At 39.0% G+C, this 18,995-nt stretch overlaps 1 protein-coding gene across 4 annotated transcripts in view; it reads left to right on the top strand.

The window, feature by feature from the left end:
* The window catches only part of LOC149200140 (uncharacterized), a 111,214-nt gene extending 97,757 nt beyond the window's left edge, over positions 1-13,457 (top strand). For 2 of the 4 annotated variants that reach the window (XM_089402611.1, XM_089402609.1), the window contains 2 exons: positions 9,223-10,312; positions 11,132-13,457. In XM_089402611.1, the coding sequence (XP_089258737.1) occupies positions 9,242-10,312; positions 11,132-12,850 (2,790 nt within the window). In that variant the 5' untranslated portion in view covers positions 9,223-9,241 and the 3' untranslated portion in view covers positions 12,851-13,457. Of the gene's footprint in view, positions 1-9,123; positions 10,313-11,131 lie in introns of all 4 variants that reach the window. The other 2 variants (XM_089402610.1, XM_089402612.1) reach the window with 2 other exon arrangements.
* The last annotated feature ends 5,538 nt before the right edge of the window (positions 13,458-18,995 follow it).

The following is an 18,995-nucleotide window of genomic DNA, read 5'->3' as shown; positions in this document are numbered from 1 at the left end:
CGCTGGTGTTACTCTCTGGAAGTGCTGTGAGCTAATTTAGTTTCTGCATATTTTATGTTTCAGCCATTAATAATAGCTTATTGTAGAGTATTGTGAGCACAGGTATCTTGTTCACTTGCTAGGGTTTGAGTGTTGTTAGGGTTTCTGAAGTAATGGCAGGTATCTCCATTACTTTTTGAGATCTAGCAGCATTTTTGCCCTCTTTACTGATGGTTGTTCTGAGCTGTGCAGAAAACCCTTACTGAAGAATTAACGGGCGTTTGGGGAAGTTCTCGGCTGAACCAGCCAACTCCCGCAAGCGTTTTTTGCTGAGCCCAGTTGGATTTGATCCTGGGTCTATCATTTAGTTTATTTTTCTAAGTTGCATGAGAGATTTTCTGAAGTTCTTCACAGTGAAAACCTGAAATTTTTATTCTTTAAAATATTTCTGTGCTTATTGCTGAATCTGGCTATTAAGGGGCCAAAGATCTGTACATTAATCAGCTGTTCTAAGGTTTCGAATTTTTGCTTTATACAGTTTTAATTAGGGTTTTATTTTCTTTTAATTTCAGTTGCCCAGGATCGGCCCGCAGGCATCTCCTTCAAAAATTTTGACGCAGGCTTTATTTGTTAAATCTAAATGCAATAAATTTTTGTGTGTATACAGCGTGAGCAAACAACGCATCTCAGGCATAAACAACGAGATTTTTGTTCCGCGCCACCGTAGCATGTCCATTTAAAAAAACGACGGTGCATTTCAATGCGTAGGCATCAGGGAAAGCTCCTGTGAACCGGTTTCCTTGATTCGGCAAACGCCAGATCTGATCCCAGTTTCAAATCGATCCTCAACGACTGCAATCTATCTGGCGTCTTCATCATCGGGCCACGTGATCTCTTGAAATCTACTGTGTATTATCGTCGAAATCACAACCGATTCGCGTTTTATTCCTCTGCCGTCTGGTTGCTGGTCTCAAAAAAAAAATGGTGTAAAGCTCTTACAGTGTCGAGCTCCATCCTCAAGCGTATCATCCAGCTTCCGTCGAGGGTCCCCACGCCTCTCCACACCTGCAAACGCTCAGAAGTCCTGCTACCGTCCCGCCATACACTAAAGCACTCAGCAAATTTTTTTTTGTGAGCAGAGTAGCGTCGTATTTGTGGAATGCGTATGGTGAGTAAGGTAAGGTTCTTAGTTTAGGATTCGTTTTTTTTTTTTTTATTTAGGTTTTACGTTTCATTTAGATTTAATTTTAATTTTTTTTACATTGTAATAAAAATAAAAAAATAAAAAAATCATCAAAATCGTTTCAAGTTTCGCCCCTTTTAGGTTTAGACATAGTTTTTTTTTTATTTAGTTTAGCTTTTAGTTAAGTTTAATATTAGAATGCACTTTCGATTTCAATAGTTTTTTTTTATATTTATTTTAGGAATTAAATTTTTAGTTTGATAGTTTAATTTTATTTTTTAAGCTTTAGATTTAGTTTAAATAATTTTAATTTTTTTTTAAATTTTATTAATTAAAAAATCATAAAAAAATATAAAATAGAAAATCATAAAAATAAATAAATAAAATGATTAAAAAAGTTTCTTTTATTTTTATTAGACTTTAGTTTAGACTTTTATAGTTTTTTAGTTTAGATTTTTAAACTTTAAAAATATAATATATAAAAAAAGGGGATTTTTTCACTTTTTAGATTTTAGTTTTAATTAGATTTTAAGTTTGGTTTTGTTTTAAAATATAAAAAATAAAAAATTTCATAGGTTTTAGGCTTAGTTTTAAATTTTTATTTTAGATTAATTTTAATTTAGATTTTTTTTTTATTTTTTAGGTTTTGTTTAATATTTAAAAAAAATAGCCCACGGGGCTTTGGATTGATGGTGAATGGGTGCGCTGTTAAGGCACTCCTTGCGATAGGTCACTGGTTCAATTCCCCGTGGGTACTTAGTTTAGTCTTAACCTAGAAAAAAAAAAAATATTTAAAAAAAATAAAATTGAAAAAAGCTTGTGGAAAATTTCCTTGTTTGCCAGATCCAGTTGTTCTCGGGAAATATCACACTTATCTGATGTGGAATAAATGTTTTGATCATCTTAAAGATTAGCTGCATGTGGTATCTGATTAATGATTTATGATTCTCGTGGTTGTTTGAAAGCATTCATCTCTTTTAATTACTGAATATCGTTATTAAGCTCTGGTCATTATAAGAACTCCGTGTGTTTATCGAATATCCTGCACCTGTTCTAGTCATTTGAGGATGAATGATTGCTACACATCGTTTACATTTCTGAAATATTTACTAAGTGATCACTTAAAATTTAATCTCTTAAGGCACTGGTCTTTTAACTTCTAAATCCTTCTGGTGCTTATCATATCGTGTCTCGTGTCTCCCAGCCCAACTGTTTGGCAGTTGGTCTTCATCATCTCATAGGGTCTACCCCCCTTAGCCGCGGGAGACAGGCTTAAACGGAGAGATCGGGGATCAGGGTGACAGCCCCCGGTCTGAGCGTTGTCGTGTCAATCTGAGCGACAACATGCCTTTTTATGATTTTTCTTTAATTAACTGCTCGGGGCTCAAGGAGTAAGAGCATGATGTGTGAGATATGGCAATGGATACCCCCTTTAAGGTAGGGTGGTTCATGTCCCACTAGGGGTTGGGACAATCATGGGTTCTTGAATGATGAAGGAGACTCATCTAGGGCCTTTAGGAACCTGGGTGATAGCCATGGAAGGGGAAGAGCTCATGTAATGGCTTTTTCCCATGTGCTAAATGTGTTTGTCCCGGCCATGTTTTGCATTTTGTGGTACAATTTCCTATTGAATGTGGCCAATTATGCTTTTTCTTTTCTTTTTAGCTGCATCAACCTCCAGGACATCGTTTCAGGCCCGACTCAAGATGTGGGCAAGGGGAGGAGGTGGATGAGACCCTATGTGGACCCAATGGAGGAATGTGGACCTAGGTGGGAGAAGTGATGAAAGGGGTTATAATGAGCAGAAGGGGAGTGATATATGTGAATCGGGGATCAGGACCACGCATCCAAAATCGGGGTTTCCCATGTAATACCATCCCAGAAACCCAAAGGCCAGTAAAAGAGATCCCACAGGACTAGGGTTCAAGGTTAACATCCTAAAAGAGATCTAGGGGACAAGAGCACAAACCTAGTCCACTCTTTCTGCCGAATCCCCCCATTAGTCCATGCCCAAGAGTTTCCATGATAAGTAAACTAAAATACTTAATTACCAAATGACAAGGCATACCTTTAGGTTTGGGAGGCCCACCTTCAAACATACGATCATGACAGATGGATGAGGGACCACATGGTTGGCTCAGGTGGCGGAGAAATGACACAACGAGCTAGTTGGTGGCTGCAAGGGGTTGTCGACTGAGGACTGTCATGGAGAAAAACTTTCCCCTATGGATATCACCCACAAAATGGTGGGTAACAAAGACTAGCCTCAAAACAGCTAAGGATTAAGGGATTCACCTAGTTAAGCATTTAACTAAAATAAACCAAGATCTTGCATCCCACCTAGATTGTAGGACTTGCATTTCATATAGGATATCTAAGCACCTTTTAAGTAGCAACTGTTCATTTGGTCATTTGGTATAACTGAAATAAAACAAGTATTTGACACCATAAGGAGTCACATAATAATCTAATCTAATCTCTAAAACTTGCTAAATAAACCAAGTGATGAGGCCATTCAGTTGTGTCTCCAGGATTTGTTGGTTGCCAACAAATCTCGCATTCTCATATTCCATAGGGACTAACCCCTATAGCCTATTGTTGGGAGACAACTAGAACAGAGAAGGCAGGGATCAGAGTGACAACCCCAACCTTGAGTCATCGCACCTTGCCTGTACAATTTGAGCAACAATAGGAGGAACTCTCATTTGTTTTGAATCCCATAGTCTCATCATTCGAGTTTTTCTTATAGGCACCCTAGCACTAGTTTGTAGACAAGTTTAATCTATTCAAATTATTTACTTTCAAATATCTTGTGCTTTCATTGGTTAAATTTGCTATCAAGAGCTTGATGATGGCTAAGTAAAGAGGAGAGTCTTACTCATACTTTTTAGCTTAGTCTCTTGTATAGTAGTTGTAAATATTTCCTTCATTCCTTTGCTTGTTGTCCACTAATATCGGATTTGTTTTGTAACCTTTGCTAACTCATTTTTGTGGCAAGATTGAGGGAAGAAGCACTTGAGACTACTAACACACTTTTTGTAGGATCCTTTGGCATTAAATTGGATGCTTTCTTGTGAGGCTGAGAACATTTGGGGCCTCCATTTTCTTGCAGGACTGAGTTTAGCTTGAGGGAAGCATTATATTTTAACAATGTCGTGGGCTAATAGAGGCATAGCCTCTTGCCTATGCGCTGATTGCAACCTTCTTTGTGGCTGATTTGACTGCTGCAAAATAGTCCCTTACACTTTTAGATGTGAAAGAGCCTTTCTTGTAACTTTAGTTGCTAGGTTCTTGCCTTTCTTAAGGAGGAGATCTAGCTCTTATAATTGATATTTTTGTAAAAACTCCCCTTGACTCATTGGGCAGCTTTTTAAGAGGTTTCTCTTCATTGTAACATCACTCTAATCATTCCTTTGCTTGTTGTCCACTAATATCGGATTTGTTTTGTAACCTTTGCTAACTCATTTTTGTGGCAAGATTGAGGGAAGAAGCACTTGAGACTACTAACACACTTTTTGTAGGATCCTTTGGCATTAAATTGGATGCTTTCTTGTGAGGCTGAGAACATTTGGGGCCTCCATTTTCTTGCAGGACTGAGTTTAGCTTGAGGGAAGCATTATATTTTAACAATGTCGTGGGCTAATAGAGGCATAGCCTCTTGCCTATGCGCTGATTGCAACCTTCTTTGTGGCTGATTTGACTGCTGCAAAATAGTCCCTTACACTTTTAGATGTGAAAGAGCCTTTCTTGTAACTTTAGTTGCTAGGTTCTTGCCTTTCTTAAGGAGGAGATCTAGCTCTTATAATTGATATTTTTGTAAAAACTCCCCTTGACTCATTGGGCAGCTTTTTAAGAGGTTTCTCTTCATTGTAACATCACTCTAATAAAATTAATTTTGCTTGAGGGAGCTTAGGAGATCCTCTTGTTGAAGAATGTAACTAGGTTCGGTCTTCATAAATGTGTTTGAGTCATTATGTAATGTACTTGTCAAAAGAATGAATAAGTTTTTATTATTATTATTATTATAATGACTTATTAAAGCATGGGCTTCATGCTTGGGTCATCTTTTATTAGTCAAAGTCCCCATTGTGGACTCCTAGGATTTATATTGAGTCATTAGAGTCATTGTACATTTTATGAGACCCTTCTTGGGCTTTTGAATCATGTAAAAAGATTTATTATTGAGTCAAATTAGGTATTTGACACCTCCACACCAAGTTGGCCTCAAGGAGATCAAGTCGGCCTCAAACTGGGTAATTCGACCTCACTAGAAGCCTATATATTGGAGCAGTTCGAATTCATTTGGAGCATTCACTCTCTCTCACACAAGTTCGATATCCAGAAGAAAGAGCTAGAAAAGTGCGAAGTAGGAAAGGAGGCTAAAAGGAGTGCGAAGTTGGAGAAGAAGGGAGAAAAAGGCAAGATCGAAATTTTGGGCTATCTCTCTCTCTCTCGTGTGGATTCCTCTAGGAGATCAAAGTCTTTCTTGTCAAGTCGAAATTGCTGCTGCTGCCATTTGTTGGGTCGAAGTGTTGTTGCTTCAAGGTTGAAGTTCTAGGTCGAAGTTGCTGGAAGAGGAGGCTGACTTGGTGGTTGGAGGAGGTCTATGTCTAGGTTGAAGAGTCTCAAGAAAACTATTGAAGGAAGAGATTTTGACTAGGTTTTCCCCTAGATAGGGGTTTTGCCCTAGCAGAGTGCCTACATCTTGTGTCTTGTGTTTTTGTGATCTTCATACACACATAATTTGGTAATTGCTTGATGAAAGATAATATAACAAAGAAGTAAAAGAAGCCAACATAATTCACAAGTAATTATCAAGAAAGAGAAATCTAACCCTAACTCTACTAGCATTGATTTCTCAACATCTCCCATGGTATCCCACCTCCTCATTTAGAGGGAGGACTTATTCTTGTGGGTGGATTAATTTCTCTCGTTTAGTTTCTAAATTTCATGTTTAGTTCATTTGCATGCACTCTACTTTTTCTAACCTAATTTGTACTATGCATGGTTAATTTCTAGACTTAACACAACACTCACATCTCTTTTCATTTGCAAAGTTGAGCTTGTCTAGTTTGCCATTTTCATTTCTCAAGTTCTTGTATTGTGCAATTTATTGTTGCTTAAGCTACAACACTTGCAACATTTCTTTTGAGCAACTCATTTTATGTGCTTTCAAGTTACAACACACAAGCAAGTACTTTACATTTTTGGCAAGCTTTGGTTTGTTCATTAATCCATCTCCTTTATTTTACTTGGTGATTGCTTCATAAGTTATTTGGGTACATGCTTCATCATTTTATGTCAACTTATGGTTACATGTCATTTTGATTATTGTTGATATTTCTTGGAGCATTGTATTGTCATCATTTATTTGAAGCAATTTACTTTGAGCAACTTACTTGTCTAATTTCACTTAGCTCATTTGGTTTGCAATAAACTTGTGTACATGATTATAAGAAATTTTTATATGAAAGCTTGTGAAGTGACATTGAGCTAGTTTCACTCTAATTTTTCCATTGAAGTTATTGGTGCAATTTATCTTGAGCATTATCTCATTTCACTTATTTGGAAGCATTGTTATCAACACTTTTCTTTGGAAGCATTAACACTCAATCATTTCATTAGGCACTCTAGTATTAGACATGCATATTTAAAACTTACCTCCAAGCATAAGCATAGTTGTATAGACATCATAGGACAAAAGTTTTCCTAATCTTTCTTCCATCTAGTACAGAGTAAGGTTCCAACATGTGACCTCGCAGTTCTCTTGGAGGCTTTGTCCTCTTGTAAGAATGAAGACACGTAGATTTGTAAGGATTAGGGGAAGGGTATCGTTAACGACAGACTTAGTGCCACCTCAGTCCCTCTTCCTTGCAAGTCACCCCAACCTTTACCTCAATTCCTCAGGTCTGAACCCAGAAGAATCAGAGATGGTCGAGGGTCTAAGATGGCCACAGGAAGGAGCCATCTAGGTTGAGATATGCCAGTGATTTTGATGCCCAGAATGCCAAGGATCTTTAGGGACTGTCTCAAGCCCCTAAAGAGGATAGTCAATGGGTTGCTTATGTAAGCCCTAAGTTCTGGATCATATCGCAGATGTGTGGGTTGTACAGTAAGCCCTAAATCAATGGAATATGTGAAGGTTAGTTTGATGCTAAAATATTTGAGGATCAAAATCACTGTTAGGTAAGTGTGTATCATATGCTCTTGAACAGTCAACTTGGTGAAGCATGTAGGTTTGTTCATAATATTTTGAACAACTGTATTTGTACAGTGAACAAAAGGAAGACTTGCTACTGTTAAAAAGTCTGAGTATGAAGACCCTTAGAGCTGTGATGTTGAAACACCCTTTTCATTTGCTAAAAGGTTGTTTGGTAAAGTCCCTAACAGTTGGGTATCCTATGGAACAAGAGAAGCAGCTACAAGGCAGAATTATAGTGTATGAAGCTGTGTCAACTGATGAACACTGATTGGAAAGATCAGCCCAGTTGTGTTGAACAATGGATCAGCTAACCTTGTGATAATCAATGTGTTGAAGAAGTTGTGTGATTTTGTTTGCAGACCACAGGGCCATAGGAAGACCCCAAGCGGCAGGGCCAAATTTTCTGTTGCGGGTATCCTCAGACAGCTGAACCCTATTACATACTTTCTTTGGCTATGTTCAAGGGACAACTTGGATTCTGTGGATCAAGGATGAATTAGGGTCTTCTACAATCAGTTAAGTTCGGGCAGCCATCTCCAGCAAAAGTGAGCCAGTGAAATCCAGCTGCAGTCAGCTCTAATTCCGATTAATGTGACAGCGAGTCAAACAGCAGAGATATGTTGAGTCATTGGAGGAAAGAACAAGGAGCCAGATCTCTGTGGCAGTAATTTGGATCCCACTGGAACAGCACATACCATCACAGTTGGCCAAGGGCATCAAACAGTGAGTTGTAATTAGTGTGCTGTTTGCCCTTAGACATTAGGCAGTGAGCTATGATTGGTGTAGTCAAAGTAGGATTGGATAAGTAGTTGAATTGCTGAGTATTGATCTTGAAAATCAGAATTATATTGTGATAATTGGTTGGAAGAATCTACTGTTTGGTTGGGCAGTCATCCCTAACTTAGTTGGGAATCATATCACTGTTAGAGATCTTTATTACGGTGGAAATCTTTGTGCTATTTCAATGATGTCTACTGTTAAATAAATGAACACTGCTGTTGTATAATCTTGTTGAATTATTGTAATCCCTGATAAATGTATAATCCTACGGGTTAAAATTACCCTAGGACATTACATTATTGTGGAGTCATATGGATCATAACATGGGTTTATATTCCAAGGACCCAACCCTAATACTGTAACCTCTGTCTATGTACCGAAACCTCTGTCTATGTATCTCAATTTTCAACAGAAGCCTCAATCTCTTAGCTCCGAGACATCTGCAAGATTGAAAGCATGGTTGCTAGTCAAGATGAATTTCTTCTTTTACAACAGGTATTTGGTATTGAATTTTCTTAGTCTATCAAAGATTTCTGAGCTGTACAATCAATCAATGAGAGGAATTTCGGAGTTGATACTTACATTTGTACCATAATAAACTTATCTTATGTTAATGATGAAACAAATGCAGATTAACTCGGAACTCAATTACTATGCTTTTAGATTTGGCTAGGACTAAAGGAAACCACTGTTTGATGTGTTGAATCTGCAAAGTCAAGATGAATTTCTTCTTTTACAACAGGTGTTTGGTATTGAATTTTCTCAGTCTATCAAAGACTTCTGAGCTGTGCAATCAATCAATGAGAGGAATTTCTGAGTTGATCCTTACATTTGTACCATAATAAACTTATCTTATGTTAATGATGAAACAAACGCAGATTAACTCTGGACTCAATTATTATGCTTTTAGATTTGTCTAGGACTAAAGGAAACCACTGTTTGATGTGTTGAATCTAAGTTTGTCTATTCTGTTATCCAGCAATTGCCCATTTCAAGTACTTGAGTGTGTCGCTACTGCTGTTTATGGCCTTGAATTTGATAATGTTGGGCTTCTCAAAAAATCTGTTTGTCTGTTCAGATCTCTATACTGTCATTAGATGAAGAGACTGGCTTTCACAATACAGGAAATGCAGTCATCTATTCCTGAAAGCAGTGATGGGAGTGAGCCAATTAATGAAATATGTGGAAGTCCATTACTGTCATCAGCACCTACTTACTCCAGCGATGACTCTGATAGTCCACATATTCCCCCCCGGATTGGAGATAAGTTTCAAGTCAACGTGTCACCATTTAAGCTGCAAATGGGCTGTGATCAACTGGGAATGAATTACAGTAGGGATTATACGGATGACAAGGCTGATGAATTTGAGCTACTGTTTGTGGAGGGATTACCTGTGCCGGTAATGCAGATACGTTGTTTTTCACCTTTTGGAAATGGAACACTCTCAGATAATGAGTTCCATTCAAAGCAGTCTTCCCCAATTGGAGCTATAAAGAAAGATTGTGAATTGTGTCAGGTTGATTTATCTGAACTGGAAAATGATCTATGTACCCATGCGATCAGTAACACTGGCCAACTCAGAGAGGAAAATATAATTACAGGTTTGAAGCCAGATTTCTTAAGACCAGAGGGTACCTTGACAGAATCTACTGTGGCAACTAAGACTTTGCTTGATACTTCTTCCTATTATCATGGGCGTCGAAGAAAAAGGGGCAGGGTTGGTTGTAAGATGGTCAAGAAGATGAAAGTTGGTTTTTTGGACTTAAACAAACACTGCATTGATTCCAATTGCCAGGTTCAGCAGAAAGGAATACATAATATGGGGGAAGATGCAAGCTCAAAAGGTTACATGATAGTGCCTGGCAGCCCAAGTGCATCCTGGAGTAAAAGTGAGGAAGATTTATTCATACTTGGGCTGTATATTTTTGGGAAAAATCTTAAAGCAGTGAAAAGATTTGTGCAAACCAAAGAAATGGGGGATATATTATCACACTATTATGGCAAATTCTTCAATACAGAGTCATATTGCAGATGGGCAGAATCTAGAAAGACAAGAAGCAGAAGGTGTATCCAGGGCCAGCGCATTTTCTGTAGATGGCGGCAACAGGAATTGATGACACGCCTTATTCCTGAAATACCTGAGCATTTGAAACATGAGATCCCAGAGGTAAAGTTTTCTCGTCAAAAAATCAGTTTATTGTGTGAATGTAAAAATGGTATGCTGTTGTTAATCATACATCAATGGAATGCTGATGACATTTTGATGTCTATGACACCAATTTAGATTTATTGGGGTGCAAATAGAGTTTGCATTATGATGATGGGATGATACATCTTGCAACTGATATATATGAACTGAATTTCATAATCCAGTTGGACCAGATTAATCTTCTTGGTTTTGCAATAGATTTAACCTAAATGACAAATTAACTTATGAAGAGAAACATGTGGACAGCATTCACAAAAGTGAACTTATTCATTGAGTAAGAACAGTTGCTTTTTAAGATTTGGGTTATGAACTTTAACGAATTTCCCCTGCATACTGTATTGGCAGAGTTGAGTGATTTTCTTGCCTGGGCACATGCTGCTCCCTTGTATGTTGCCCAAGAAGCTATAAAGGGATGTTTTTGTTTACTTTTTCCAAGATCAGGCTTCTTCCTTGTGTGAAATCCCAGGGAATTGTAAAGAGAAGCTTATTCGCCTCTCCATGTTTTGTCTCTAATTAGGATTTGCTGTTCTTGGGAATCTGGTTTTAGAATTTGGGCTTTGTCTTTTAATATTTTATCCCTTCATCCATTTTTGTGGTGATAGCCTATCTGCTGTCCTTATTTTCGTAATATTCTCGATTTATGAATTTGCTCAATACAATTATGAAGAACATTTCAAAAAAAGGTCTCCCAGTTGCAAAGTATATTTCCTTACTACTATTATGATTTTTTGAATGTTCTTACAGCTATAGAGTCTCACAGGTTTTTCTGATAAACAGGTAACAAAGGCATTCAATGATGGAAAAGTTTCTATGGAAGAGTTTGTTACAAAGCTGAAAGCATTAGCAGGACCCAGTGCACTTGTTCAAGCTGTGGGAATTGGAAAAGGCAAGGAAGATCTTACTGCAGCTGTCATACACCCAACAAAGACAACCCCAGTCAGCTCTTCTCGTTATGAAATTCCTACAGGCAAGGCATGTTCAAGCCTTTCTACTGAAGAGATTATTAAGTTTGTAATTGGATATTGTAGGCTTAGCAAAGCTCAAGCAGATGACTTATTTTGGGAAGCAGTGTGGCCTCGTCTCTTGGCAAGGGGATGGCGTTCTGAGAAACCCGATAAAGCTGCCTATGAATTGAGGCAGCCTTTAGTGTTTCTGACCCCTGGTGTACAGAAGTTTTCAAGAAAATATCTATCAAAAGGAATTGATTATTTTGATTCTGTTAGTGAGGTTTTAAGCTGGGTGGCATCAGATCCAAGGCTGCTTGAACTAGACACACATGATATAACAGGGGTCGAAGTGAAGCCAGAATGTTTCCATACTTCTGAGCATTCAGATGAAGAAAATGGGCATGCAGGCCATCCCTGTTCCTATCTTCAACCTAAACAAGTTCAATCCTTTGTATTTACAGTTGTTGACACCAGTCTAACATCACAAGGAGTAGGAACACCTAGGATACGAGAAAGAGTGACTTTGTGTCTGGATGATGGCTCTGATAGGTCTCAAACTGTGTCTTGGGAAACAGAAGATACAGACAATTTAGGAATACTACCATCTCAGCAATGGAAACATTGCACACATTACGCAGAGGGGGATTCATTGAACTGTAATTTGGAAAAGTCAGCCCGTGTTGTAGTTGATCATGAAAGCTCGGGTGAGAGGAATGAGATTTTTGGAATGTGCAAGGAACCAACCCCTGATCAGAGGGATTGCCTGCTCTCTCCCTTGAAGCAGAGGGAACTAACTACCTGTATAAAATACAAAGAGGATAAAAGTGCTGCTAGTTTGGTAGAATATTGTGAGTCAAAAGATCAAACAACAATGCTGAAATTTGACCCCAATGAAGAATCTCCTGAGCCTGAACCTCTTTTAGGTGCCAGTCCATCAGAAATAAGCATATCCCTACCATATTCAATTCAAGCAAGTGCCGGGAGAAGCATCAATGCTAATTCTCTGAGTACAGAATCGGTTTCTGGAAATAATATCAATAACAATTCTCAGAATTCTCGGATATGCGGATTGATACCTGAGATAGGGCCTGATTTGAACTTACCCCATGATCAACCAATAAACATTGCGATCAATTCTGTCTCAGAAATGAGTAGTCAAGTCTCACAAGCTTCAAAGTCTGAAGAAACTTCTTATTCTGAGGCAAATTCTGGGCATCCTCAGGAAGTGTTTAATAATCCAGGAGTTGCACAGTCCTCAAGTCATGATCCAGATGAGATCCATTCTATCAAGCCACAAGAAAACAATGAAAGTACTCTACAGGAAAATGTACGAAGGCAAAGCACAAGGGTCCGCCCCTTGACTACAAAAGCATTGGAGGCTTTTGCTTGTGGTTTTTTCTCTCCTAAACGGCGGAGAAAGTGTAGTGAGAAAACTTTGAATCCAGATGGTTGCCGCATGAAATCTATCTCCAGGCTGGTTCAAGATGACCTAATGCGTTCTCCGAATACTCATAGTTCAGAAAGCAATGACATTCTTCTAGGTCACTAGAATACAAGTGTGGAGTCTGTCAAGGATGATGACACAGTAACAGTCAAGTAGGTGTTAAGTCGGAGGTTATGTACAAATGGTAAACCCTTTCTTTGAGGAAAGGCCCAAAGACATATTTCTACTCAGAAAATCAAAACTATGTAGAAGAAAACAGAATAAATGTTTTGATCCCAGCAATTTCAGAGGTAGAGTGGCCACACCAAAGGTCAGGCGGCCGAGGGAATGCCACATAGTCTCGTTCCCTGGCCACTGCAGAACAGGTTCCCTACATCGGCACTAGTAATTCTGAAGCAGAGAAGCCTTTGGAAGAACAGCAGCAGAACGATGATGGCTGGAAATTCACTGTTCCCAAGCCCAACCCCAAGGCTGAGAATGGCTGTCTGACAGATGATAAAGATGAAACCCCTTCATCTGCATATCTTTTATGTTTTTATGATGATTAATTATGGATCTTGGTTCCAGTGACTGCCAGCATGGCGAATTAATGTTCTTGGATTTTTATATCTTTTTGTTTCTCGTTCAAGGTTTGGTCTGTTGTAGCCAGCGATTTGTAACTCAGTTTCTAACGCTTATTTGAGTTTCTAAGATCTTCTTTTCTGTTGCCTAATTTTTTCTTTGTTTTTGTTTTTAAATGCTTATAAATTTTGTCACATCATTATTAATAGAAACTACAGAAACCAATTATTAAGAAAACAGCACTTCGCAGTGGAGATTCAGATTTGGAATCCACATTACAGAGTCCAACTAGATGCAGTTGTGCAATGTGCATGCATGTTGATATATGCCAAATTGTATCAAGCTGGGCACAATGGACTCTGGAACCATGCCAACTTAAGCCATTTAAAATTTCATTTTCTGGTTTGTCAAGAAACTTGAAATCTCATATTCTCCTTTCTTACTTGATGATAAGTCCATTCTTATTGATGATGATCTGTCATTATCAGCTATGATGGTTTCAATGCCCTCATCCCAGCTAGAACCTCATGTTCAAAGTGGACAACTATGTATGTACTGAATCCATCAAGCCATATCTTTAGCTTCCAATATCATCAACTCTCTGAAACGTGATGGCAACCCCATGAGCGATGCATCTCCATACTATTTGAGATTTGGAGTATCATTGGAGTTCCCTAGTACCATGGGTTTTGGATGCATCTTCCACAATGACCTGCACAAAATAATTGATAATAACCAAAAAGTGGAATTAAGAAAAGCCTATGACCATGTTGAGTGGCCATTTCATCATTCCGATGTTCAAGGCCTCGAGCTTTGGCTCATCATTCACTGGTGCTGTGGATATCTTCTTTGTGGAATGCTCCTGTCCACTAATGCAAATCTGAGGTGGTTTGTTTTGATCCATTAGGCAAGGTTTGTCCACTAGCTCCAACCCTGTATGTGTTGGTTGTCAAAGTCCTGGGTTATTTGATCTGTCATAAGGTTGGAGCAGGGCTTGTTAAAGATATCCCAATCCCTGAACTTGATGATGGCTATATGGTGAACAAGCACTGGTGATGACTCTTTTTTACCATTTCGGAGGATCAGGCTTCTTGGGACTGCACGATGGAGTGTTTGGATACATTATGTTTGGCCTCGTGCTCAAATACCTGATAGCATAAAATCCGGTGATAGAGTCTTAGAATCATCGAATCTTGATTTCCATTGGGCCAGAAATTTAAATTCCTCAGTATTCTCTTTGCTTTTCAGGCTTTCAAGGACTTATGAGAAGTGGTGGTGCAGTGTGTTGAAAAAAATTGATGAGGGGGTCACAAATTCTTTGGTGATAGTAGCTAAGTTTCAGATTTGAACAAATTTTTTGGTTGTGGCTCATGTCCATTACTGTTTCTTTTGGGTATTTTCTACGTCGGGGCATCAGTGCATGGAAAAGGCTCCGAGACTTCTTTTGGGCCAACAATGCTAATGGCAAAGAGTTTCATAGTGTTACTTTGGATATATGTGATACTCGTGAATATGCTGGTTGGGGATTTATCAAAACTTGGATTCAGGGCCAAGCTCCTTGTGTCGAATGGTAGGTGAGGGCATGAGTGGGAATAAGGCTTTGAAAGTTTTACTCAAAATTACGATTAGTCAAGGGTTCCCACTAGGCAAGTGTGTCTGGTAGTGTATTTCCTTGCAAAACTTGGTTGTCACTCCTATGCATGTTAAGATAGTTCATATGTTTGAGGTTCAGAGTACCTGGGAGGCAAACATGGAGAGATGTCCTCTTATGACCTTGACTTGTCATTAAATGAACATTGTTTATGGTAGTCTCCCCTAGTCTATGATGAGATGCTCCTAGCAGAGTCTATATGATTTTTAGCCTTGCCACTGTATAAAAGGGCTATTTAGACAACCAAGGACTTCTTCAACAACAAAATGAGAGAATGGATCTCCTAGATGGAAATTAAACATAAAATCAGACAGGCCAATCTATATAAGTTTATCCTTGAGAGTGTACAGAGCATAATCTCAGAGTGAAATTCCTCCTATGTTGGGCCTTCTTGTGCTGCAAGCATGGTAGTGAGATTCAAAATGAGGGTGCGACATTGTTCACTAACCATAAGCTTGCTCTAGGCTACAAACAGATCTGTCTCAAACTAGCATTAGAAAGTAGCTTGAATAAGCTTTGGTGAGTTAGGTTCGAGAAGAAAACATGGTTGTGTTTGTTGTGACACCTTTTGAAGCCAACCTTGGAGCTGAAGAAAGCTCTTTACATGGTTGTGTTTGTTGTGACACCTTTTGAAGCCAACCTTGGAGCTGAAGAAAGCTCTTTACATGGTTCTTTATTGTGGTAGGTTTGAGGATAAATGATTAACATCCTTAGGTGCAAAATCTGTAGTGCCCCCAATGTGAGGAAATGAAACCTTAAACATTTCCATTTGGTTTGTCCCTTAGCCAAGTCGTCAAGGACCTAGTTATAGTCACTATGTCAATGATGTCTCCATGTGTCCATCTCATGGAAAACTTCCTTGTTAAGCAACTAGCTCCTATAGGTGATATAAGTCCATTCTCCCTAGATTCTTGTTTGTGTTGAAGTGTTTTATTTTCCACAGAAGAAGCACAACAAAGTGTTGTTTAATTCTCGAAAGATTTCATGCAGTTTCTTGTGATATGACAATGTATTAACATGTTCCAACTTATCTTTTAGATTATTGTTTAAGTATGGAATCTTCGAAGGGAGATGGAGCGTTTACAACAACTTTTGGACTTTTGGGGTGGTCTCCCCTTGCAAAATTGTAGGGAGCCACTTGGCCCTTCTTGGCCTTGATGAGCATAGTGTTACTAAGGTGATAGAAAGGCTCAACATTTGGTAGGCAAGTACATTTTAGAGATGGGAGTGTGGTTATATTGGCCTCTTTCCACAACTAGAAATGACAAGCAATTTATGACTTTAGGACTGGCCATTTTAGGAAACCCAAAGCCTCTTGATGCAACTAATTATGGCTAGGAGCATATTGTCGATGAAGATCCCTTGGTGATTGGATGGGACCCCACCACTAATGACCAATGATGAAACCACTACCAATTGTTGGGTTGATTATTTCTTAGTGTTTATGATCAACATTGTGCCTTATGGTTCCTAGACTTAAGTGCATGTTATTTTGGACTTAATACGGAAACACTATGTATTCAAGGGTTTTGGCATACAACAACCTGCGTTTTTGAGTTTGATGGTTTTCACTAATGCTTGTGGTGGTTGTGGGCATGACCCATTTTTCATCTTTTCACCATTTGTTTTGCTTGTCATTTCTAGAAGCTTTCCATATTCATCATCTCACAGTGCATTTCTATTATTTTTCTATAAAATCATTGTTAAATTTTCAGATTGTTCAATGTTGAATCAGTTACTTTAGCCCAATTTATCTTTTCATTAACAATGCATCCAATTATTAGCAGTATAATCAATCATAAATGTAACCGAAGAAACAACAATGCATGCAATAATAGAGAAAACAACAGCGCAATCATAAGAGACAGTAGATTGGTCCAAGACCAGGGAAAAACCCCACAAGGGGGAAACCCTTTCAAATCTTCTTCTTTAGTAGATTGTCATAAAAATATTTCAGCAGTGAGTACAATGAGCCCAATACATATGATTTGTAGTGGAAAACAATAAATCAAATCTACAAATCTGTTATAACATCAAAGAAACCCAAATCTACTAGATCACTGAAGCCAAGATGTCAAAACCCTAGATCTGAACTGGGTCGCTCTCATCAACACTCTCTGTGGGCGATTGAAACTTCAAGGTCGCTCTCACAAATACAATATGCGAGCGACTGTGACTGCAGAGTCGCTCCCAGCGGGTCTCTATGCGTATGACTCTATCACTAAATTGCAAAGACCCAAAGTTGCTGACTCGCTACTTGGCTGAGCTGTGTGAGCAACTGAAAAACTAAAGTCGCACCCTTTCTGTGCTGTGCGAGCGACTGATGTTACAGGATCACTCCTTGAGCTACCTGGTGTGAGCGACTGGGGACCGGATCCTTCTGATCTACCTATGAACCTAGAGTCACTCCAATTGAACTGTCTTCGAGTGACCAGAGAGCCAAAATCAACCTCTTCTCTACTATGTGCCTGCAACCGAGAACGAAAAAATTATGTTCTGTGCTAGTGACCGAGATCCAGAAAAACCCTAACCCAGAGCGAACCTTTTGCCTGTACTTTCAGACCCAATGCAAACTTCTACCGATGAACCTGTGCAAGCCAAAACAAAATAGAAGAATAGAAACATGCCTTGATCGAGTGTGTTCAAATGAGCTTGAGGTTGCTTCCTTTTATAGGCTTTCTTGAGGGTTTACTTGGGGTTGAGGTTGACCCAAGCAGTTACCCAAGTGGTTAGGGCTGACCCATTCCATAATGACTGAATGAATAAAATAATTCAAAACTTAACTTCTGCTTAACCGAATCGGGTAATCTTTAGGTTGATTTTGGTCCTCTCGAAAAGAGGAATTTAATGCAAGCATCATCTTGGTCATCTGAGCTATCCAATGTGGAATTTGACCCTAGTTGCAAAATTAACACTCCCTCTCAACTAGGAAGAATTCCACTTGCCAATATCTGTTAGTTGATCTTTACATCGTCCTATCAAGTTGTTGTAATTCTTGACTATCTTTGCTCAACTCTAACTGTTGAAACTTTCTCAGATCTAGAAGAAGAAAGATCTGATACCTGAGGAGAGCTCAAGTTGCCACCCTTTATCCATCAAGCTGCTATCTGGAATCTTTGCCAGCGGGCTGCTACCTGGAATATCATCATCAATCGTCATCAAAGAGCATATCATCAAGGAGCACATCTCAACCTGGAACCATATCGAGGAGCGATAGCTTCCACCCATACCAAGCAATAGGATAACTCATCTCATAGGGGAGTACACCCTTGACCCTGAAATTTCATCGGGGAGCTTACCCTCAACCCAGAATCATATCAGGTTATCTCAACCCATCCTATTGCCTACTGATCTTCCCATCGATGACCTAGAATATTCATGTGGTAGAACACCTGCATCATAATCGACTTGGGTTGTACACCCCAAGTACATTCTCAACTCGTTGGCCAAAACGAGGAGTGGTATTCCCATCAAGCTGGCCTGCTTGAGGGTATGATGCCAACTAGGGTATACTTTGCAAAGACCAAGAGGGGAGCAACATTCTCTGACCCTATAAAGATAGGGGAGCAACATTCTTCAACCCTGGGTAATAGATAGGGTAACACCCTATTGTCCAGAGTTCCCTCAACCCCAGGAGCCCTCTATCTCAATTCCTCACCCTGGGAGCTCAAGCAGGGTGGGAAGAGTATGCTCAGTGTCCTCGATTAGCGTTGCCCCTTATCTGGAGGGGCTACATCCATCAATCCAAGATGTTCTCTGAAAATCAAGAACTTTCTCTTTGGTAATGCCTTGGTGAGAATATATGCAATCTATTCATTTGTCGATATGTGATGGAGCTTGACAGCTCCTCTCTGCACCATATCTCGAATGAAGTGATATCGAATTTCAATATGCTTGGACTTGTCATGAAAGATAGGATTTTTTTCCAAATGGATCCCACTCTTCTTGTCATAGTATATCACTGTTGTATCTATGACCTACTCAAACAACTCTCCAAAGAGCTTTCTTAACCATATTGCCTCGCAACTAGCCATGCTA

This window comes from Pinus tabuliformis, chromosome 2_1 (assembly GCF_031772625.1).
Source record: "Pinus tabuliformis cultivar Carrire ecotype Pingquan chromosome 2_1, CPIR1, whole genome shotgun sequence".
Classification (NCBI taxonomy): Eukaryota; Viridiplantae; Streptophyta; class Pinopsida; order Pinales; family Pinaceae; genus Pinus; species Pinus tabuliformis.
The sequence above is the reverse complement of the archived record's forward strand: the minus strand, read 5'-3'. Positions and strand labels throughout refer to the sequence as shown.